Below are 24,837 nucleotides of genomic sequence, written 5' to 3'. Positions count from 1 at the left end.
TATTCATTTGTTTCGCCATGTTGGCTAATAAACCAAAAACCTAGCGCTAGATAGCTCTAAGAGCGTCTGACAACAACGATAGCCAATTAGGCTACGCGTGTACAGTCCCACTATATTTACATGATTTTCTTGTTGGTCGCAAAAGATACAGCGAGCCCATAGCAAATTACATACGGTGAAAAAAAAATCAAACACGTAAGATTAAAAAGCAAATCATGTAACGCAAACAAGGAAAAGAAGTCTGAAGTGAACTGAAAAATGCACATGTAAGACAAACAGGGCTCTTTAATTTAAGTGTTGTGAAGGAAAACAACAAAAAAAACACCAAACAAAACTTCAGCACCTCTCTGAGCTCCACCTACTCTTCCACAAGAGTCTATTCGCTAGATTTGCAGTTAGGCTGCTCATTTTTTCCAAAAATCTCTTCCTAAAACTCACACAGTCCCCGGAGGTTTGGGTTGGTTGTTTTGGATGGTTTGATTTCTTTCTTCCATTCTTTCTCTGATGCTGCACAAGCCGGGGGATCTGAACAGGCAGCCCCTCAACTTCTTGCTGTGTTAGGGAGCCGTCAGGCATATCTTTCTCCATCGCATGGACCTCTGGCAGCCCCACCTTTTTTTTCCTAAGACTTTTCTTCCACAACTGGCAACAACAGACCCTTGCCAAGGCAGTGGTTCAGTATTGCTCTTTTTCATAGTCCTCCGTGCAAGCGCAGGGTCATCTCTGTCTACTTCAGGGCAGGACTGCAGTGCCCTCTACTCAGGTGTCTCTGTGCGCAGGCTCCTCCGGGGTTAGTTGTCTTCTGCTTTTCTCTGAGGGTCCCTCCTCTGGTCTGGGGTCTGGGGTCTTCTTCCTCAGGGGTGAAGGCAACTCATTTCCCCTCCTTTCTGGAGGTTCAGCCTCTGGGGACTCTTGGGTTTGAAGGCAACTCCGTCTCCCTCTGATGCCATTGGATCGAAACCCACCATTCGGTGTGATACTGCTCGTTTAGCCTGGCTGTACGACGGCTCCGCTAACAAATTGTTCTGGTGTGCCAGGGATCCAACTGTTTCAGTCCCCCACCTCTACAATCGTCCTTTAAAAAAGTCACCCGTTTTAGATGGAAGAGTCCCGAAATCTGCCCCAAGTCTCCTCTGCTTCTTTTAGTTTCACCGTCAGGTCCAGTCATTCTGTGAGCTCCGTGAAGTTGTCCTCCCTACAGGCGTCACTAATGATGAAACCCACTGCATCTGTTAGTGCTGAGTTTGTGTCGGTTTGTACCGTTGAAAGCATTTGTACTGCTTTCATTACCGAGATATAGCGCCTTGCCGTTTCGCGTAGTAACATGACTGTCTACAAGGAAGCTTAAAAGTACCAACACACTCGGTACTTTTAATTACTCTATGTGATGAAACCAACGGGTGCAATGTTTCGGTGCGATCTTCTTCTTGTGAATTGCACTTGATCTATATTCACAACTGTAACAATATTTTTCAAGTTTCACTGGCACGTGTAACGATCATTATAACGTTCTCGACAAATGAAGCTTTCAAAGAGGTCTTTGCTGGAGATGCAGAAGCTCTAAACGCTGGGGTCAACTTATGAAAGATCTGGTGGTCGTTATCCTTTTGTATTTGCTTCATACACCAAAAAGGGAGGCGCTATATTGAAATGCAAAACATACCAGACTCAAATTGCACAAAATGCAAACCCGTTGTTTTCATTACATCAAGTAATTAAAAGTACCTGTTGGTGTTGGTAACGTCTGAGGTCTGTATGTGTGAGATGGTGGAGTTTCCAATGTTGTTTTGCAGTTGAGTTATGAACTACCCAGGTCAACCGATTACTTCTTCAGATTTTTAAAAAGGGACACAGCTATGAAATATTGAGACGTGCTCGTTAATACCTCTTTGTAAGAACATGCAGTTGCTTGTTAATATTCGCCTTTTAAGGCTACATCCACAACTCTTCCGATTAGGGTATAATATTGGAGACAAACTTAAATTTTCCTGTTCAAACAAATCCACAGAAGATACTGGTATTATATAATGAAAAACATGTCAACATGTCAGGCATTGAATTGTGGAAGTGACAAGATTTCACAAGAGGGAACTGTGATGACTGTGAACCACATCCCGGGTTACACAACACTTGGAAAAAACAAAAGAAATGTGTCCAATCTTTGAGATGACTTGATTCGGAATATTAGTGGCAAAAATTAAAATCTCAGTTTGATGGAGGATGAACATCTGTACTGTCAGAGAAGCAGACAGTCTGAATTTTTATATTAACGGTACAGGTAAGACTTGGGTCAATAACATTTAATTTTTAATTGCATCTGTGAAGAAGATAAAGAATTTTAGAAATTACAGTCCTTTCTTTTCCTAGTGCTTAAAATGACGTTAACACTGGTGTGACTTATTCATTTTTTATTATTAGTTAAATGCAAATAAAGATGTTAAGATTAAGTGTTAATTAGGTATTGTATAACAGATGACAGGCTAAGATATTAATAGTGAAGTGTTTTGGAAGATTATATGTTGAAATAGCTTGAAATCATTGGAAAATATTACCACTTCATTCTATGTATAATACCTTGAAACTTTATTATCAGTTAATCTAAAGTTTTACTAAACTAAAACAATTGTAATTCTTGATCTGAAAGTTAAAAATAAGGTAGCAATGCAATTTTATCACCATGAACTGGATTGTACCCCTCTACAGTACTTCCTCATGTGCGTTTTTTTGTATAAACCTGACACACGTGTTCTAGAACACTCCCTGAGGCCAGAAGCTTCTAGAACATTCTTAGATGCCCAAAGCTTTTCAGACAGTCGATTCAATTTCAATTTAAAATGGGCCCGTGCGTATTCCTCTGCCTTACCCATCACATCTCCTCTGCTTCATCGCATCTTCCTGAAGATAACAACACTCAGTAACTGTACTGATACATACTTTATATATATATATTTACAAATTCCTTTCTATTATAGATTACTGTACAGCATCTTGTTCAGTCTTTAGAAGCAACATTCTCTAGAGACGTCTATGCTGTTCATATCTAATATTTTTGTCTTGAGCTTTACAAAACCTTTCTTTTGAGAATCTGACCCTTTTCTATACTTGATTTGATTAGAGAGGAAGTGAAACTGGCATTATTCCCAGAGCAATGATATCTAAGCAGAAAGTGAGACAACCATGGAGACATTTGTAATGGTTACATATGATAATATAATTATAATTATATAATTATTTAGAATGAACAGGCAAGTTAGTAAAGTGTAATTTTCAGAAACACAATTACTATGCTGATATTACATGGGAGCTGTACAGGCAGAAAGGGTAATGGAGAGAATTCACTAGCATGAGGTTTCTCCATTATTGAGGAACTACAACATTATAGTTATAACAGAAGCAAAACATGGCTTGAGGAGGATAATGTGCAAAAACAGGCCAGACAGACGTTGTGGTAAAGCTGATCAATCAAAATAACCTGCTAGCTAGAAAACAGAAGCAATAGGGTAAAGGCAATTTACAATCTATACTCCTTAAACTAAAAAGTAGATATTCTAATGGATTAACATTGGGCATATGCGAGTATGGTATAGGAAAATGCACTGTAGCAAACATTTTGCTGGGAAATTACAACTTTCTACACAAACTGGGACATTGTGATGGGCAATACAGAAGCTAAAATCAATGGTTGCTTAATAGATGGTTATTGATTTCTTTTTAATCTGGTTTGCAAAGGTACTTATCAAACTAGTTTTTTTTCAACCAACAAGGATATAAATAAGGTACAGAAAATAAAGCCACTGTACATTGCAACCACAATCTGGTATCCTTTAATGAATATTTTAAAAGTTAAATGAAGAATTTAGAATTTCAGAAAAGGAGGTTATAAAGGAATGAGGCTCAGTTTACCATCAGTAAACTGGGAGCAGATGGATTCAGAGTCAAATGTGGGGTTACCTTCAAAGATCTGGTGTTAAAGAGTCAAACATGTATCCCTAAAAAAGTTCGATTGAATGAGTATGTGAAGTGGCTTAATGGAGAGATTAGAAACAAAAGTGCACTTTACTGACTACATTAAAACATTCAAGATTTGAAGATAGACAGTAAGGTGCAGTGTGGTGTAACAGGATCTTTTAATACTAGGTGGATATCAGAACAGTACTGTAGATACTGAAAGGCAGTTGCAAGATGAAAAATAGAGCTTATACAGTGAGAAGAAATAAACCACCAACACCACAAAAATTCCCCAAGCTCTATCCTAGTTGTCTTTAGTGTCCTCTGTATAAACACAGACAAGCAGGTAAGCTGCTTACTGTCTTCACTACAAGATTAATCTGAAACTCTTCCAAAAACCTCCAAAAATTGCACTACACTCTTCAATCACATCTATCACTTCAATCATTTCTCCCTTCTTCCTCTGGTGCAGCACAGATGCTCACAGATGCTCTGCTAGCCTCCCAGTACACAGAGCTCAACAGCCAGCCTGGAAATCCTAGCTTCCTTGTTTTAAAAGACATCCCACCAATTGGTCAGGTCACTGAGGGTGGCAGATGCATTGCTCTCTGAGGAATGTGATTCAGACAAGCACCTCCATCTTGTCTTTGCCTACTGCCTTCTTACAGAGTATAAAAGTAAATTCAAAGCATTTTATTCAGTACTGAATATTAGAACAACTGGAAAAGTCAGATAAAATAGGTTATGAGATAAATGAGCGAAAACAGAAGATCAGGAATAGAATGTTAAAATAATATTTCATGCAGGTTTTAGAAGACATTGAGAGCTTCCCCTCATTTTTGTTATGGCCACTCCCAACCTCTCGCAGACGACCCTGCATTGTTCCCAATCGGACTTCAGGGCTTTCCAATTCCAACAAACGTCGCCGTAACAATCAATCCACTAACCAGGTCTTCCGTCCATCGCCACACCCTCCACTCCCCGGATTACTTAAGCCTTCATCCAAGTTCCAAGCTCCAAGTTTCAAGTTTATTGTCATTACACTCATATACATGGTATATGGTATAACAAAATGCTATTTAGCTAGCTCTCGGACATAAGTAGTACAAAGAGAAAAAAAAAACAACAACAACAACAACAATACAATTGTGTAGCAAAAGAAAGACAGAGACAACAGGCAGTGTGCAAAAAACAACAACAGACGATGTGCAAAAAAACAACAACAGGCAATGTGCAAAAAACAACAACAGGCAATGTGCAAAACAACAAAAAGGTAACAGGTTATGTGCAAAAATATGTGTCAACATAATAAAATAAAGGGATAGAAATGATGGGGAGTGAGCTTTTGACATGTATGGTAGAGGTAGAGTTTCAATGTGTGTTTGGGTTTTTGGTAAGAAAGAAAGGAAGATGGCACTGTGAGGTTCAGATCATAGGTGAGAGGTGAGGTGAGAGTGAGAGAGGCTGGGAGTTTAACAGTTTGATAGTGTGGGGGTAAAACGCTCAGGGTTGGTTTTCACCTTTGATGTACGATTCGGATACGTACAGTATGCTTGGATTCTCTTTTCTTCTCCACACCGCCTTTACTTTTCGATCAGCTACGCGAAGGGTCCTAAAATCCATCCGGCAAGTAGTGTAACAGTTTTATAGAATACGCTTCATCTGTTTTGGATAATTTTAGCATAACTGTTGGATTTAAGACCACTAAAAACTATGAATTTGCCATTTTCCGAGTTAAAGTGATGTAAATGATGAATGCTATTCATAGGCCCCTAGCAACTCTCACGTTGAATACGAATGAAAAAGCAACAGTGAGATATATTTAGTGTCAGATAAAGTCCCTCATAAAATATATTGAAATGTATCATTCATTATTAAAATTAAAAGCCAAAGTAATGTTCTCTCAGAAATAGAGAGCCGGTTAACAAGCAGGAAAGACAGGAAATGGAGAAGAAAATGGAGTTCACTTTTACATTGTCTCAATAACATTTTTATTGTATTTTCTAAGGTTTTGATGTGTTCGCAAATAGGAAGTGAAATTATATTGAAGAACTTGTTTTAGAGGCCATGCAATCTGGTGAGTATAGAAATTTTTAACATGGGTAAACAGCTGTGGTTTTGTTTTCAGATGATTTTTAAAATTTGAATAAGCCTATATATTTTTTAATCTTAACATTTATTTGCAAGGTACAAAGAAAATTAAGTTTCAGAATTTTAAACAACTGTTTGCTTTATTGGCATACCAAATAGCAATCGGAGTTGAAATGTTTAGATAAATGTCTATAGGTGTGCAATTCATAATAAACATACCACCTTCTCCCACGCGAGGGGATCTATCTTTTGTTCCTGTAAAAACAAGTGCTAATTTTTTATCACCTCTTCCATTTCATGGTCACTCCTGCTTTTCATTTGCTAAATGTGTAACTGCCTCTCGTTGGGCCTTCGTGTTTACTTTAAATGTGATTTTTGTGAGCACAAAAGCTTTCATACCATGTATTTTTCTCCTCTTTGGTGCGCCACGCATTTTGTAGTACAGGATCGCTGCAGGGATAAAGGATGCCTTAACTACTTGATGACTCCTGCACAGTGGAAATGGAGTTCTGCCTTGCTGCATTCTCTATTGCTGTTTTTGCACCACTTAAGACTTGTTATACGATCACCTTCCAAGTCAAAGCTCTACATGCTCTTGGTACTCTCAAAGACTGCAGCATCACCTACCACACTTGTAGCCCGATTCTCACTTCATGACCTTCATGACAGCTGGGAATTGTTCAAATACTCCTCCTGTTGTGAATGCTTGCAGTGCAGTGCCGTGTTGTTGTTTTTTAGGTGATAAAGGCTGTTCTTCTATGGAATTGCACTCCTCAGCTAATGCCAGGGATGGAGCCACTGTCATCACGCCAGTCGTTCAAGGCCAGAGCATCACTAATTTAACTATCAATATTGCAAGCACACTGAACGAGAGTGCAGGTAATTTCTCTTATAAACTCTGTTAAGTAAATTAAACAAAGGAACAATTTGGTTATTTTCTCCATTGTTTCAAATTTAGGCTGACTGATAGTAACTGACATGCTTTCTATCTCAGGCTCATACACTGAGGTGGGACATATGAGGAATATTATTACATCCTTCAAGACTTTAGTTAATGAGACATTTCTCTTGTAGACTGAAACAGCAACACAGTTAGGCTACCACGTGCCCCTTATTATGAGCTGTACAGAGAAAATGTGTAAAAAAGGCAGACACATGATTTAGCTCTGATTGGCATAGTAGCTTGCTGTGGATGGTAGTTCTGAACCAATAATTGCAGAAAAAAGCTTTAGATCTTATTGGGAAATGAACACAATTCAATATGTTTCTGTCTGTTTTACATTGTACTTGTTGGCATTAAACATTATAAAGGGGAAATTCAGAAATAAGAGCAGAGAGAAGTTTTAGAAGGTTGTTGTAGAATAAACCATGTCAACCTTTGAGTCCTGGAATGGCTAGTTTTCCTGGTAGGATTAGAGGTTGGGGCAAGATTAAGGTTTAGGGTAGGATTAGGAAATGTCAGTATACAGTATTTAGGCTTTGTGAGTAAATCCTAGTGGTGCTGACCTAACTACATGATGTATGACAGTGTCCACCTGCCCTATGATTATTAATTAGATGAAAGAGAACTATATTTTTTTTCAATAAAGCGCTTTGAGAAGCCACTTTTAAAAGGAGCTATACATTATGATTATGATTATGATTATTATTATTATTATTATTATTATTATTATTATTATTATTATTATAATTAGTAGTAGTAGTAGTAGTAGTTGTATATACACAATATATCATTTATATGAAGACAGTAATTCAATGTCTTGGAAGTCTCCAAAAGACACATTACTTTTAACATTTCAACTTCAAAAGGTAATATTTTAACGTTACATGCCTCACAAGCACAATATATCCTTTTTAGATTTTTTCCAGCATCAAAAAAGAGATAATAGTACTGTTTGTCTTAGCTTTTTTTATGGTTAATTCAGTACTCTTAACTTTATAGTTATGAACACAACGCCTACAGACGTCAGGTTATCCTTTACCTTTTAATTGATTTTATGACTTCAAGAATCAAGTTTGTTTCCTCTTTCTGTAAAAAAATATCTATCCTAGGTCTGTGTTCTAAGGTAAAAGTCTCTCTATATTCTGGGCAGATGAAACTGGGTTTAATTAAAGATTCATGCAGAATAGACATTCTGTTCATATTATGTATTCACTTTTTTACTGTGCAGAATGTTACCTTTTATATTATTTATGTCTGAACACGTATTGTAATTATCATTAATTCAGGAACAATTCCTTCCAAAAATGAAGGCACTGTATCAGCATGTAAGATTTATCAATCATTTTGTTGTCTTTCAGATGAACAACAACTGACGATTTCAGGTAATAACCAGTCTGGTTTCAGATTAATAAATCACTGAAGCCTCTATTGTTATTGAATGCATTAATGCTACATAACTATCGTTTCTGTAAGCAGGCCACATAATGATGAATTCAGGATTTAATGGAAACAGTAGTAGGGGCAAAATAAATATATTGTATATTAATTATATGCAGGCTGTGAATCCATGTGCATGTTTTAAGGTTAAGGTTCTAAAAGAAAACATTTTTCTGAGCTTCTTAAATTGAACAGCTGTATACAAATGACCTCTGCACAAGTCCTCTGCTTGGACTTATATCTATACAGCTGCCACTTTTATCAAAAGCAACTTATGGTACATCTACACTCATTTATACAGTTGGGGGTTTTACTGGAACTATTTCGGTGAAGAGCTTTGCTCAAGGTGCAATAGCAGGAACTCACCTGAAATTTGAACCCACAACTTTAATCAGTTCTCCATTTTTTATATGTACAGTAAAATTACTTAAGTAATGATTGGTGTATTGTGAAAAGGTACAGTCCCTCTTTGCATAGTATACTTCTGGGAAAGGGTTCATGTAATATGACCCTAAAATGTATTACTTGTAAGTAGTAGAAATACATAATAATGACAGCCCCATAGTTGTCTCGCAGTCATAAAGCAGAGAACTAACACTAGGGGTCCTTCTAAAACCCAACAGAGTGAGAGTCAAACTAGACATGTTATAGAAAATTTTAATGCCCATGTGTAACTTGAAAAATAAACAGTAATATAAAACTTCTTTTACAAGTACTACAACTGTTAGCTCTGCTAATAACTATCATACTGTACTGTCCGTACTTTTAAAAGTACTGCTACTTCTCAGCTTGCTCTACAGTTTTTTTAAATTAATAAATGTTTTCATTTCTTAATTTCAGATAAGCTCCTTGAGGATTTGAAAGACGTTCACAAATCTGCGCTCATAAACAAATTCGAACACGTATCTGATTGCATTGCTAAATACGGGAAACAGCCCCTTCTCAAAGACTTGTTCACTGATGTTCTGGTGACTGAAAGTGGAAGTGGCGATGAGACATTAGAAAGGAAAACGTCCTGTTCCTTAAAGCGCAATGAAATTTTCAAATCTGAGTGTGAAAGGAAAAATGTTAGGACTGTACTGACAAAGGGGATAGCAGGGATTGGTAAAACTGTCTACGTGCAGAAATTCATTTTTGACTGGGCCTCTGGAGAGAGCAACCAGGAGTTTGACTTTGTATGTGTCTTTCCTTTCCGTGAGCTCAACCTGCTCAGGAAAGAAATTAGCCTCGTCGAGCTCATGCAACAGTACTACCCGCACATGAAAAGGTGTGAAAATATTTTGTCTGACGGCGTGATCAAATTCCTGTTTGTCTTTGACGGATTGGACGAGAGCAGACATCAGTTGGATTTTTATAAATGTCCGCCATTGGAAGATGAGAGGAAAGCCGCCTCTATGGATGTTTTGCTTACAAACATAATTCGGGGGAACCTACTTTCTCAGGCATCCATCTGGATAACCTCCAGGTCTTCTGCAGCAAACCAGATTCCTGCTAATGTCATCAATAGGGTGACGGAGATACAAGGGTTCGATGACAAGGAGAGAGAAGAGTACTTCAGGAAGAAGTGCAAAAACACAATTTTGGCAGCCGAAATAGTGGCACACATAAAGGCACACAGGAGTCTGTATCTAATGTGCTATGTGCCTTCTTTCTGCTGGGTGCTAGCCTGTGTTTTTGAACAAACCCTTGCCAGAGATGGCAACGGTTACCTTCCAAGAACTTTGGCAGAAATATATACAAAGTTTTTGATAGTTGTTCTGACTTTCCAGAATCAGAAATACGACGATCAGAGAAGATGGACAGATTACAGCTTACTGGAGTCTAACAGAGATGCCATTCTTAATTTAGGAAGGCTGGCATTTGAACATCTGGAAAAAAGTAATGTCATTTTTTATGAGCAGGATCTGATCAAATATGGCATTCATATGAGCCAGCCGTCAGTATTTACTGGGGTGTGCAAAGAAATATTTCTTGAAAACTCGGTATCATTGCAGGAAAGCGTCTACTCATTTGCACATCTGACACTCCAAGAATATTTTGCGGCCCTGTATGTGTTCATCAGTTATCAAAATAAAAAGCTAAATGTGCTTAGAAAGACCAGAGATTACACTTTCAGCTGTGTTGCTGGACAGCCTAGTTTACGGGATGTGTTTAGAATAGGACTGAAAAAGTCTCTCCTCAGTAAAAGTGGTCATCTTGATGTCTTTGTCAGGTTTCTGTTAGGCGTCAGTACAGAACACAGCCAAAATCTATTAAATGGACTTTTATTAAACACAGAAGACAATTCTGATGTCATTAGTCAGACCACCGAATACATCAAGGATTTAATTAGGAGCGACATCTCTCCTGAAAGATGCATCAATCTTTTTCATTGCCTGAATGAGCTAAATGACAACTTTCTTGTGGAGGAGCTGAAAACGTCCTTAAACTCAGGACAGCTTTCAAAGGCAAAGCTTTCACCATCGCAGTACTCAGCGCTTGCCTACATCTTCCAGATGTCCCCAGGTGAAACTGATGAACTCAACTTGCGCAAATACCGCCTTCACGAAGAAGGTGTTATCCGAATGTTACCCGTTGCAAAGCTTTACAAGAGACTAAGGTAAGTTTTGCTCCCGAACCAGAAATGAATGCAAGTATTGTGCATGTAATTCCAGATACAGGTAAACATTTTTCATTAATGGATAACTGCTGGATCAGGGATCATTATTTTGAGCTGCTGTTTGTAGTACAGAACTGCTCCAAGCTCACATACATACATTTAGTGTTTTGAAACTGAATGTCTGGAGTATTCCATGATGAGAGGTCAAAAAGATAAAGATTCACAAACCGGATACAAAGCCATTTAGAACAAGCAAAATTATATTCTTGTATAGCAAAAGTATAGTAAAATATTATAGTATAGCGAAATTATAATATTTTATATGATAAAGTTATATTTATTCCAGCAGCCGTATCACCCTGCAACTCACAACTGGCAGCCCACTGAAGCTCAGCAGGTGTGAGCCTGGTCAGTACCTGGATGGGAGACCTCCTGGGAAAAACTAAGGTTGCTGCTGAAAGAGGTGTTAATGGGGCCAGCAGGGGGCGCTCACCCTGCGGTCCATGTGGGTCCTAATGCCCCAGTATAGTGACGGGGACACTCTACTGTAAACAGGCGCCGTCCTTCGGAAGAGACGTAAAACCGAGGTCCTGACTCTCTGTGGTCATTAAAAATCCCAGGGTGTTTCTGAAAAAGTAGGGGTGCTATTCTGGTGTCCTGACCAAGTTTCCCTTTGGCCTTTACCAGTCATGGCCTCCTAGGGGTCATGGCCTCCTAATTGGCTTCATCACACTCCTCTCCTCCCCACTGAGAGCTCCTGTGTGGTGAGTGTACTGTGAGCGCAGTATGGGCTGCTGTCACATCATCCAGGTGGGGCTGCATGTTGGTGGTGGTGGAGGGGAGAAACCATTACCTGTAAAGCGCTTTGAATGGAGTGTCCAGAAAAGCGCTATATAAATGTTAGGATTATTATTATATTCCAGTCTGTGTCTGTGAGTCTTTACAAGGGTATAAATAATAACCCTTCCGAAGTATGTGCATTTTGCTGTTGTGAGCTTGGGTACTGTCGAGACGGCAGTAGCAGTTAATTCACGTTAAAAAGGAGACCATATCTGCACAGCAGACATCAGCCTAAACCTCATGAGCAAACGGCAAATGTTGCAAGTGTTACTAGAGACAGTTAATCTGCCTGTGTTTTCCCACGCGGCCCGTGCAGTGTGGAACAGTGTTGCCTCACGGCCAGAAGCTGCGTGGATCTGGCCTTCGTCCTCAGATCCCACCAGTCGCGGCTCAGACAGCTGGAGCTGGGCTGGAATATCCTGCAGGACGCTGGCGTGAAGCTGCTGTGTGCTGGGCTGGCGGATCCAAGCTGCAAGTTACGAAGACTGGGGCGAGTATATGGAGCTGGAGATGCGATCTCGGCTGTTTGCTATTCATATAATTACTAATGGATGCGGACAGATTTTATTACCTCTTTTGCACCTCTCACTTTCCATTTCATATTAATCCTGTGCTTAGCTTTTAGCTCAAATACCTTTACTAGTGATTGAAGAGGTGCAAGGTCTTTTCACAGATAACATCTGTTCATCGTATGAGGAGTGAAGCAGGTTGAAATGAACGAAATTTCAATTTTTTATGTTTAGCCTCACGTATGTATTTGAGATTAATTGCATGATTAACATAGTGTACTTTTCCAAGCCCTAGGGGTGGAGGATGAAAATGTAAAAATCCCAGGAAAATATGCAGCACTTGGGGATTGGTTTGCTTTCTGTTGCAATACCATTTTATTTGATTCTCTAAATAAATTACATTTCAGTCAAAGCTTGGGCATTAGTAACATACAGTATTTGTGAGTTGCAGACCTAACAAACCACAAGGGCACCAAATTTCATTTCCTGTTCTGTCTTCAAAATAAAATTACGTACACAACGGTATGCTCTGCTTTACACTTATTCAGATGATTCATTTAAAAACTTTTCAATCAAAATGCAACTAATCAGAGTAAATTTGAGAAGGAACCTTACTTTAAATCTGTTTAAAACAAAAGCCTAGAATCGAAGTCCTGAAATGATGCTTTACCTAGACCTGTGTTTGAAACAATTGCACAATCCCTGCAGGCTAAAGCAGTGTGGTCTGACGAAAGTGAGCTCTGAATATCTTGCGTCCGTTCTCTGTACAAACCATGCAAGTCTGAGGGAGCTGGAACTCATGATGAATCAAATAGAAGACGATGGTTTAAAGAAACTGTCTACTGGTCTGACACATCCCAATTGCAAATTACAGAAACTGGGGTGAGTATCAGTGCTCGAGGCTGACTCGGTCAATTCTTTGTTAATGTGTAGCAAATCAAAGCACAAAGCAGCTCTTCCAGATCACAGCCAAAGGTATTTAAAAAATACTTTTCTAGACTTTTCTAGACTGCCTGAAATCAGATCAAGGGCAGGTGCAACCAGGCAGTATACATTAAAAGGATCATATCAACATGTACTCTCAATATAACTCAGGGCACACTTTGTTCTCTGGACCTCCCAGGAGGGTAGAGCATGCAGAGAAAAAGTCTGTTCTTGTATTTAGACAAAACAAGAGCATTACTAAGCTAAATAACTTATAATTTTTCACAATTGTAGTAATATCCAGTATTTGCTTTGAGGTAGTGTAGATATTCCACTGATCTGAAGCTGTGAAATACAGAAGAGTGTCTGCTGTTGACATTTTCAAAGGTGTCTTTGAAATTGCTCATTGTTTTAATTGAAATTCAGCTTTGTAGAAACACTATTTCTGATTTATTGATTATGATTTATATATGAAGTATATATTTTTCACTTTGTTTCATTTAACTATTCCTTTAAGTAATTGGTTGTGTTTCCATGGTGATCTAGTAACCCCAACTGCAGTCTTTATGATATAATTAAATAATCAAATTAGTCAAAAGCTCCATTTATTTACCTGCTTTACCCTTAGAAGGGTGGTGATCCTTAGAGACTAACCAGTAAGACACAGGGGTGAATGGAAGGGCTCAAAGCGCCCACCCATTGCAGGCAACCTGCACTGGAGTCTGTTACTGGACTGAGTCAGTTAACCTGGAAAGCACCTCTGAAGACTAAGGGAGGAAACCTGAGGGCCCAGAGAAAACTCCAGCTGAGTTAATAAATACAAGGGGAACATGCAGAATCCACCCACTAAGAGACAATTATGAATGTAATATCCTGGAGCTATAAAGTGTCAGTGTAACCCACAGCACCACCCAATACCCATATCACCATTCATTTACATGATTAGTACATAGCACATGGACATTGTACACATGTCAGGTTTATATTAATAAACTAATACAAATTTTCAATTGGAATCATTTGCTGTGAGCTCTAAATAGTCCCACGAATTGCAGAGGTTATGATTAATGCGTTTAATGTCATAGTCAGAGAATGCTTCAGCATTTTCTCTCTTTGAAATGTAGCCGTGGTTTGAAGATTATAAAGAGAGACATTCTGAGCTCTTTCCTTGTTTCTCCAGGTTAAGGCACTGTGGTCTTACTGCTGGCAGCTGTCAGTATCTGTCCAGCAGTCTCTGCAGAGTCCAGTCCAGTCTGAGGGAGTTAGTGCTGAGCAGGAACACTGTGGGGGATGATGGAGTAAAGATCCTGTCAGAGGGACTGAAGGACCCACAGTGTCAGCTACAAACACTGAAGTAAGGGGGTGAGACTTTATTTCCTAAAAACAGTAAATACCAATGTCCCAATATTATGACTTGGGAAACTGTGCTATTGGTGGAGCTGTTCGTCAGGTAAGACAAGGTTCTTTCTTAGCCATTGAAGATTCCATGGCAGAGCTTTTAAGAGTGAAAGTGTTAAATCTGAATTTCCACACTGGTCTTACACAATCTGGGCTCAATCTGTGATTCAATAGGGGAAGCAATTTCTCACTTCTTTACTTGACCTGCTGTGTTGTAGGACATCTGGCACATACAGTAATGGCTGCTGCACATCACTCAGGTGGGTGCACGACTTCAGTGAAGAATGAGTCAGTCCCCTTTCGTAGGTACTGTAAAGGTATTTAGAATAAAGCAACATTAAATCCATTTAAGATCTGCTTAAACTTCACAATACTCCAGTAAAACCACATTAAGAATATAATGTTCAATTGTGTTCATTATCATAAAGAAACAATATTCATTTTTGATAACCATTCATAATATTTATAGTCTCAGAGGGTTATTGTATCTGTACAGCTTAACAGACCAAAGATTATTCAACACAGAATGTAAGGAAGAGAGTTAATTCAGGTATGTAGAATCCAATATAAAGTATATAGGGTGTATTAAAAGAATAGGCTCAGGGGACTATTTCACACTCAGTAATAACTGATACAGACACCAGGACACAGCTGGAAACTAAAAGTTAATCTATTTTAGATGGGGGATAAGAAAAAATCCTTCAGACAAAGAAGGCCAGGCACCTTTTAAGAAACAGTAACTGATACACTTTTAAAAAAGATGAGACGAATGACCTCCCCCCACTTGCCAAGCTTCTTATTCTTTAACTGGATTTCTGCAGTGGCTAGACACTCCTGCCCCAACCAGAAAACATGAACCTCATCATTTACTGCTCTGTTTACACAAGAGGTAGCTCATCACTCTGTAGCTACATGTTGCCTCTTGACTGCTACTCACCATCATGGGCTTGAGTTTCACAGGTACTGTATGCTGTGACACTCAGATTTACTTGCAGATCGATGGTAAAACATATATGCACAGAACATTTTTAGAATGTACAGTACTGTGATGAGACTGAGACTATAATTATAAGCTCGTAACATCAAGTTCCCAGTTTGTAAGTATAGCGTTGTTATTCTATTCCGAAACTGAACCTTTGATGGAGGTTTTGACAGAGCTTTCTTGTTTTTCTGCATAACATTGCTTAGGGAACATCCTGGATCTGTGTGAAGTTTTTACAGGCATTTATTCAATAATAAGTAATATTAATTGCTTACACTTATATAGCTCTTTACTGGACACTCCACTCAAAGCGCTTTACAGGTAATGGGGACTCCCCTCCAGTCCCCAGCCCCCACCTGGATGATGCGACAGCAGCCATAGTGCGCCAGTACACTCACCACACGTCAGCTATCAGTGGGGAGAAGAATAGAGTGATGAAGCCAATTCAGTGATTAGACTACTGCAACGGCTTTCCTACTGGAGTATCTGTTGAGGTACTAAATATCCCTCAATATGAACAGATTTCTGTGGGTCACTTTTTAAATAAAAGAACTTAGTATCGGCACATAACTGTCTTCCTTTTATGCATATACTGTAGCTCCAATCCTTTGTAAATGGTATTGACCTCTTTAATTTCAAGTGGATGTTTCACTGCTCACATACAGTATTAGGCTCTATTAGTCAAGCTGTGATTATCAGATTTTAGCTCCACTAGAGTCTAAGACTCATTCATTACTGTGTTGACAACCAGGCTGCTGTACAATGCATTGAGAACTTATTGCCCAGATCCTTTGTAGCCTCTGTGATTGTCATTTTTTGATGACTCTCTTAAATTTCCACTGCTGCTTTTATTATATAATGTCATTCTACTCTTGGCTTCATTGATCAGTTTATTGTGATCTTTTTGTTCTATTTAATTTTACTTCTGTTCTGTCACTAGTGAGCTGCTATCCTGCTGATGTCTTCCTGCTTCATGAGGAATCCCGATCGCAGTCAGCTCGTGTCAGATATTAATGTCATTACTTCTGCATTATAGTGCTCATAGCCTGTGCGCAGATTGCTTATAATCTATTTCATTGTTCAAACAAAAAGGAATTCCAAATACCCAGCTGTTTCACAAATCTAAGTCATATCATTGTAATCGGGTAGTTATACTTTGATAAATATTGCGAACTGTAACTTATCGTTCTGTCGTGAGGCAGTTTTATGTTCAGAAATACTGTAAATGCTTATGATGCATAATGACTTACTCCTGTTTCTCCAGGTTAGAGGGATGTGGGCTCACCCCTGCATGTTGTGAAGACATTGCCTCAGTTTTCTGCACAAACCATTCAAGCTTGACAGAGCTGGATCTTAAAATAAATGGGTTGGAAGATTCAGGACTGGATATTTTGTGTTGGGGACTCAGGAATCCCAACTGTAAAATAAAGAACCTGGGGTAAAGAGCAATAAATAATAATGATTAATTGATGTTAGATATTGTTGTCAAACAGCAACAATACAGTACATACATGCAACATACATACAGTACAACATCTAACAATGGCACTGCCCAGAGTTAGGCCTGAGCATTTTCCATTATCACCGAACAACATCTTAGTGCTTTAGCCATAGAGGAGAAAGTTCTGTTTATTCAGACAATAATGATGACTATTCACCTTACTGTAACACTTTATAACAGTATAGAAGGTATAACAGTGGTAGAAGACAGGCTGTACTATATTCTACTCTTCCTTATTCATTAAAAATAAACACTTCTATTACCAATGAAAAATCCTGAGGGTAAGAGGTAACTACTTTTGCCATGAGCTGCACAAAGTACTGCCTAGTGAATGTCCTGTTGCTGCCGCAGTAGTCTCTTTCAGCAGCAGGGACAGAGGAACAAAGCAGTTAAACCTTTAACTTTTCAGGATTTAACAGCCCACAGTATATTGCAGCATGCAGTTTTGCAGTATATTGGAAAAATACTGAAGATCACACATGTTAGCTAGTATGGAACCAGGGGTTTGTAACCCTCGTTGCGTGGGATCAGTCAGGCAAAGTTTCTCACCCCTAATGAGAAAGCCGCAATGTTGGGTATCTAGTAAATGTCTTATTGGAATGTACTTTGGTACATTATTCCAATATGGAATAATTTGATATTATGCAATATCTTTTGTCATCAGCACCGCCATGATAGTCATTTGCAGTAGAAGTGATTATTAGATGAATGCCCTTTGAGGGTCCTGGCTGACTAATTTTGATGTGCAGGACAGCAATGGTTAATGCACTATATGGTATGCTCTCTGCAGGTTAGAATTCTGCAGATTAACAGCCAGGAGCTGTGAGTCTCTAGTTTGTGCTCTTAGTGCCACCCAGTCAAATCTGCAAGAGCTGGACCTGAATGCAAACAACCTGGGGGATTCTGGAGTGGAGTTTTTGTCTGCTGGACTGAAGAACCCTAACTGTAGACTACAGACACTTAGGTAAGGATTGCATTTCTTCTGCTGTAAGCCAAACCATTGATTAGAATGAGTTACAATGGGACTATTGCATTTTTAAGTTGTCCATCTGGACAGAACCCGTCTCTCACTGCAATGTGTTGACATCTTCAAGACCCACGTAAAAAAGAGATAAAAAAACATGCAGTACTGCTAGTAGATGCCCGGCCTGTTGCTTATTGCTTTTGTTTTCCAGATTGAGGAGTTGTGGTCTGACTTCCAGAAGCTGTAAATATCTTGCCCTGGCTGTTGGCATGTTTGCCTCCACGCTGAAAGAGCTGGACCTCAGTGATAATGAGATGGGGGATGACGCGGTGGAGTTTCTGGCTGTGGCAATGAAGAACCCAAACTGCAAGTTACAGCAGGTCTGGTAGGTATGGTTATTGAATGTCTCTTTTAGAAAGGGAAACTGACTAATTTTAAGATCTAATTGAAGAGTTTTGAGTGGGGAGCTGCGTCAGCAAGCGTTGGCTGCAAAAGAAAAAGTAATGGTTAATTCCACACTGAAAAGTCCAAAGAAGAAACCCGATGCTTCATCTGTTGAGCCTCCTTCTGGTGTTGCATTTCTAATACTTTAATTAACCTTTAATTATTTCCTATTTTCAAATCTGAATTACACTTAGAAGTGTGATTTTTAGGTAATATAAAGAAATTAATATAAAATTGAAGAGATTTAATTGAGAAACAGGGGGTGGCATGATGGTGGAGGGGTTATCATTGCTACTTGCAGGGGTGGGGTCCTGGTCCAATTCCTGGGGTGCTGTGTGTGTGATGTTTGTGCCTTTGCTGTGCTGTGTAAAGCAATGTTGTGTGTGTGTATGCATTCAGGGTGCAGAGGAAGGGAGATTGGAATAATAAATTCCTTATTGGCACATCCGACTGCATCAAACTCAATGAGCCCCTGGAGCTAATTTGTACTGAAACTATTTTTTGGAGAGGAAATAATTAAGCTGTTGGAAACAGATAGCAGGATGTGAAACAAGTTAATATTGAAGGAAGAAGCACACTCATACTGTGACTGGATAGGGGCTTCTGATTGTTGTCTAAAAATGAAAAATGATTCAATTTGCATTTTAAGGCAAACAAACTCCCTTAACAACTCTCTCAGGGAATACCCTGAGTGTGTTGGCAAACACTGCTCAGACATGACAGTAGAAATCGAAAACCAGATTAAGATTGCTTCCTTTTTGGTTCTCGACAACATACAGTAGGTGTTCTTAGTTTAATTAGTTGGATTGGTATTAACAGACACAGCATTGCAGAAACTGAGACTGATAATACAAACTGCTCCTTAATGTCTGCTTTGAGAGGTAGTGAGCAGTCATACTGTACCTCTCATTGATTGGTATTGAGAGGTCAGGTATTGAGGCCAAAATGTTTTTCAGATGCAATATACAATCAACTAAGGTCATGGAATGTACATATTTGTATGAGCTTGTTTGTTTCTGGATCCACTAAGTGGATTGTGTACATGTGTTTTACAGTGATGATAGAGGTGTAAATCGGTATAAACATGAAATTCCAGTCACTTTGTAACGGTCCTCTCACTCCAACATCTTCACTTCAGTCTCGCAGGAAGTCAGATCAGCTGGGCCCTGAAAGGAGAGCTCGTATCCGTGTTGGCCGAGCTGCGTCAGTCAGGAAAAGACATGAGCTTCAAGCTGAACAACAATGAAATTCTGTAGGAATGAGAGGTCTGGGCTCATCCAGGAGGAATACATGAAGACTGGAGGCTATGCTTTCTATAGGAAATAAGGACCATCGGATAAATCACAGAAAACAATAACAGGAAGATCTATAGGTGCCAAATTCATCAATAATTCTGTGGACATTGTTTAAGAACTGAACAATTGTGAAGCAGAACAAATAACCCTGAAACACAATTACCACTAAAATAAAAATATAAATCACTTCAGCGCATATAAAATCCAAATACTGTAGATTTTTTACAAGGCTTATCCTATGGAATGGGCACATACTGTATAAACAGTTTACAATTCAAATCTTTGAGGTTTGTGGTACAGTATCTTTTTTAAGAGATAGCAGTCACTGTGAATTATGGAAATTATTATTAATTTTTGGAGTTAGAAGTCTGTGTCAAAGCAGAATTAGAGGTCTGAGACACGTTCCAGCATGGTGAGAAAATGACATCTTAAAGACACTGAGCATTGCTGATATGAAGGAATGTCAAACCTGACAGCCTCCTTCTAAGCCACCTGTCTAGCAGATTAGTGTGTCTGGTGAATGTTTGTGTTAAATAGCCTACACAATTACATACTGATGAAACTATTTTAAAACAGATAAGAAAAATAAATTATGAAACCGTTTTGTGAATACTTTCCCACAAGGGACATTCAAAATGAAGTTGAGTTATTTGTAAGATGTTAGCTATTGATGAATGTGACAGATTAAATCACTTTTACAATCTAATAGAAAAGCACTACAGCATGTTATGACGTGTACATTGATCCTGATCGAAACACAATTACTGCTGTTAAAGGTTCAATTTAACAGCCCAAATGTTCAAGTAGGTATCTCCGTCACCGTGCATAGGCAGCAAAGCAAGAAGAAAGGTTTTATTCCATGCTGAAAAAAACACAAAGTTTCGGCTGACCTGAAGAAGGCTTCACAGTCGATATATTATTTCTCTTTCACTTCAGCATGGAATAAAACACCTACGCCGATATGCAAACGGTTTGTAATACATTTTTATCATGAATGTTTCTGTGGATTTTTTACATGCACTTCTTCAAAGCGCCTACCTTTCTGAGAGACACTGGGGCCGCACGGTGTGTTGGAGCTGTTTTTTCCTGATCGCCTCATCCCTACCCCACTGCTCTGAGAATGCCAGCCACAGGAGGAGGGGAAGCCTCCTTCTGACAAGCCTCACTATTCACCTTGTTCATACCATATGGCAATATCATACAGTCACAAACACTGACAGGCAGAGGAGCTGGTTTTCTTGCTGCACTGCATTCAGATAGCATCGCATACAGAAAACAGGTTAAAAGCACCGTGCTCTTTTTAACATCCCCTCAAGCTTAATATAAGAATGTGATGTAGAACAGTGGCTCTGTTGTGGGTTCGAATCCCAGCTGTTATACCTGGAGTAAGGTACGTCCCTCAGACTCCTCCAGTTAATGCCCTGCTGTGCAAGTGGGTTGTCTTTGGGGTGTCACTGGGAACCAGAATGTATCCTCAATTGACCTGATTAATGAAAGGATATGTTTGACTAAAAATGGAATTGTACAGATACATTTAATAAACATTTTGAAATGCAGGCACAATAAAACATTGCTCCATTCAAGTCATCTCACAAGTGTCCATGATTGTCATGAGCCTCACTGTATAGTGTATCATACTGCATGCATGCATATTATATCAGTATCATGATATTATTGCACTATTAACTTGCTAAGGTGTGTCTGTACAGCAACATCTGCAGATGAATACGTTTACAAGGTAGCTCTATGCTGAAGAACAAATATAATGAAGTCACATGGCATGATGCGTAAGGTACTTCAATTGGCAGATGTGATCTGTGATCTGTGAGTGACTAATGTGGAGCTCCTTGCGGTTCCCCACTAAAAACCAACAGCAAACTGAATGCTCCTAACCACTCACACCACAGAGAACCAGAACTTCACTGAGCTGGTTCTTAAGGCTTTCTTTTTTTAACTGCATCTGAACCTGAAACTTATAACCCGTTATCGCCTGTTGAGATTGGAAAGTACTGCCTGGTGAAAAAAACAACTATAAACTCAGAAACTGGGCATCAAAGAGGAGAAAGGGAAGATTTTCAATGGCATTAGAATGCCTGCAGAATATTCAAAGTGGACACTGGCCAGAGTTCATTTCTCCAAGAGCCAGAGGTGAATCGTGACTTACAATATATAGTAGGAGCACTTATTACAGGTTCCAACCAAAAATTAAAACTCAGGCCATAAAGGGTAAAAGAGGCTTCAAACAGACAAAAGAGAGAAAAATCAGGTATTTAATTTATTAACAAAGTACATAGAGATGTGCATGACTTATGTGTCATTTGTCTACAGGGAAAATCATCCAGGCCTGCACATAAACATATCGCAGTTTTCTTACTTTTGTTTTTTTTTTTGGTGGGGCGGGGGTGGTGGAGCAGTTATGATACAGTTTAAATGTCTTTATGAAATCGATTTGTTTCGGAAAGAAGGGTAAAAATAACACCGGCAAAGTAAAATGACAGTGAACAGTGACAAATAACACTAGCAATGACAAATATCATAGCATATGCATATAGCTATGATTACAAAAATACATAGCATATAATGCAAATACAGTATAATTATAACCATGGTTATGGCATAAATAGTAACATTTTTAAATACAGTTCATCTACTGCAATAAAAGCACAAGTAAACATGCTTTAATGGCAGATGAAGGCAGAAAACCAATAAAGTATTAATAAAGTAATTTACTATTGTCACTAGTAATGCTTAAGTGACTTTACTGTAAAACTGTCAAAACTATTCAACATCTTACTCAGATTCAGTCTTGAAGCATTTGCAAATGCTTGTGTTGTATTTATCTTTTATTAATAATTATAATATATTCTGCTTTCTTCTTAAGTGAGTTTCAGTAGAAAAGAGTCCTTCATTGTTTTTTGTGGTTTAGTATAAAGAAAAGCTTCTTAGGATGGGTTTGACACTATTCCTATTGAAATGCGAGACAGATTTTTCAGTAGAAAATAAGACACCGGAAAGGGTACTTTTCAGTGCTGAGCTACATGAAAAAATAGTGCACCCAGCCACAAAAGATCAGATCAAGAGTTTACTTTCTGTTATAGCAGGTGTGGGTGTGAGATTGCCTCTTGCACATTTTAATTACTTAAGACAATATCTAATTTAAAACAACTGAAGTTGTCCATTGAAAAATGTGTAAATTCTATAGGCGTTACTCAAAATATCTGAGTCACTTGTTTCAGAAAGTGGTTGTCCATATAGTAAAACATAAAACGAGCAAACATTTCAAACATTCACAAGCACATAAAATGGCACCAACTAGCTGCTCCAATATCAAAGATTTATTTTTATGACTCTTTCAAGAATACTACTTCAATGACCTTTTTTATGTTCCAAGCCTAAAGCGTCGTGTGTCAATTGTGTATTGTGTTTTTTTAATGGCATTTTTTTTAAAGTGTCTTAATTGTTTTGCCAAGAGAAGTTTCATTCCACAATCTGATATCCCAAATCAGTGAAATCAAGACAGCATCAAAAAATTATATTAGTTTTGTAATGTATCTTCAAAAAGATATAGAAAGTGGAGAAGAGCCAAATGACTGTAAACACAGGTTAATTTCATTTTAACTTTAATTGTGCGATTGTAAATCATTCTTTATGACGTGTAACAATTAACATTGAAGTAGCCATTAATTAATCTAGGAGGACAATCTTAAGAACTTTAAAAATGATGTGGATTAGTTTGCTACATGTTCTTCACCATCAATTAATGTTCTTTAGTTTATTAGACTAGTTATTTATTTATAGATGACTTTTCAGCCCTTAACCTGAAATTTTATTGATACCTGTAGGTGTTCTCGAATTTCTTTTGATGTTTGTATATTTAAGACAACAAAATTCATATTAAATTAGGAATTTTCAAACATGTTAACTGCAAGCATGCAATACTGCTCAATTTTGTTTCAGCTTTTACATTTTTAAAGCTAATTTAACTAATTTAAATTTAAAAACCGATCTAGTTTTTAGTTTTAATTTTCATGACTAAATTGCTTAAGTGATTTCTCTATGGGAGTGCCTTTTGCTTAAAAGGGATAAATGGTCATTTATGCACCAGAAAACACTCTGAAACCACAGAATTAAAGTGTTTTGCAAATATGCCCAGTAGTTTAATATCTTGCAAAGTAGTATGATTTTCAAATAACAAAAACGCTCTGTCAAAATGAAATTCACACGTCTGTCTTGTGTGAGATGTAAAAATGTGAAGTGATCTCTGAGATTCTTCATAATACCATTTTTGTACACCAAGTGCCTTGGGACAATGGAATCTAGAGTAAACTGGGATTTTCACAATGAATACTAAAAATAATAATGCCTTGTGAAAAAAAATAGTGGTAAGCACAACTCCAAAGTTATTATTAAAGCCAATTTTCAGTTCTGCTCTCTTGGGGCAATTAAACAAATTGATAGTGTGGAACCTCTTTTGAATTTGTAATGAGGCTCATAAAAGAGCTGTGAATAACTCATCCCTACAAAATGAGTTGTAAAATACTGTATATTGTTCATATTGAACTCATAAGTACATGTAAGTATATGAACTTATTAGCTACAAAACGGTAATGGCAGTTTTGACTTTGCAGTCCCAGTACTTTTGGAAGGCACTGTATACTTTTGTAGTTTTAGAAAGCTCATTCCGCAGCCACACCCAGTTTTCATTTTAGGAAACAGTGATGATACTTCAGTGTTGTGTTGGTATTTGACAAGGTACCCACCAAGCTGCTGAAGCTGATATCCTGGCTTCTTTCGACAAAAGAGCTGGACGAGATCCTTCAATGAATGAACTGCTTCCTACTGTACCAACTGGGCTAAATGGGTGAAATGGTCTCTCCTTTGTAACTGTTTTTTATTATTAAAGCTACAAATGAGATGATGTATTTTTGTTACTTGTTTTCTTCATGGTGTAAAAAGCAGAAA

General features: G+C 38.3%; 1 protein-coding gene and 1 long non-coding RNA gene across 2 annotated transcripts; one reads left to right on the top strand and one right to left on the bottom strand.

Annotated features, from left to right (window-relative positions):
- Positions 1-2,158: 2,158 nt before the first annotated feature.
- LOC102687543 (NACHT, LRR and PYD domains-containing protein 12-like) lies at positions 2,159-24,793 on the top strand. Its single transcript, XM_015343876.2, has 12 exons — positions 2,159-2,278; positions 5,957-6,025; positions 6,778-6,918; positions 8,341-8,364; positions 9,260-11,018; positions 12,175-12,348; positions 13,076-13,249; positions 14,472-14,645; positions 16,936-17,109; positions 17,963-18,136; positions 18,348-18,521; positions 19,719-24,793. Exons 2-12 carry the CDS (start codon positions 6,016-6,018, stop codon positions 19,834-19,836), a joined length of 3,096 nt encoding a protein of 1,031 aa, XP_015199362.1. The 5' UTR covers positions 2,159-2,278; positions 5,957-6,015; the 3' UTR covers positions 19,837-24,793.
- On the bottom strand, positions 14,358-16,131 carry LOC138238403 (uncharacterized). The gene is made up of 3 exons (XR_011189415.1): positions 15,947-16,131; positions 14,894-14,998; positions 14,358-14,572 (listed from the first exon to the last, which is right to left on the bottom strand). It is a non-coding gene; the product is annotated as an uncharacterized lncRNA (long non-coding RNA).
- Positions 24,794-24,837: the final 44 nt, after the last annotated feature.

The sequence above is a fragment of the Lepisosteus oculatus genome, chromosome 1, assembly GCF_040954835.1.
Source record: "Lepisosteus oculatus isolate fLepOcu1 chromosome 1, fLepOcu1.hap2, whole genome shotgun sequence".
Taxonomy (NCBI): Eukaryota; Metazoa; Chordata; class Actinopteri; order Semionotiformes; family Lepisosteidae; genus Lepisosteus; species Lepisosteus oculatus.
This window is presented reverse-complemented; position numbering and strand designations above follow the sequence as displayed.

Coding starts and splice junctions, on each gene's coding strand:
- LOC102687543 (XM_015343876.2), top strand. Junction 13,250..14,471: donor TGCAAATTACAGAAACTGGG/GTGAGTATCAGT, acceptor TTGTTTCTCCAG/GTTAAGGCACTGTGGTCTTA. Junction 18,137..18,347: donor TGTAGACTACAGACACTTAG/GTAAGGATTGCA, acceptor TTTGTTTTCCAG/ATTGAGGAGTTGTGGTCTGA.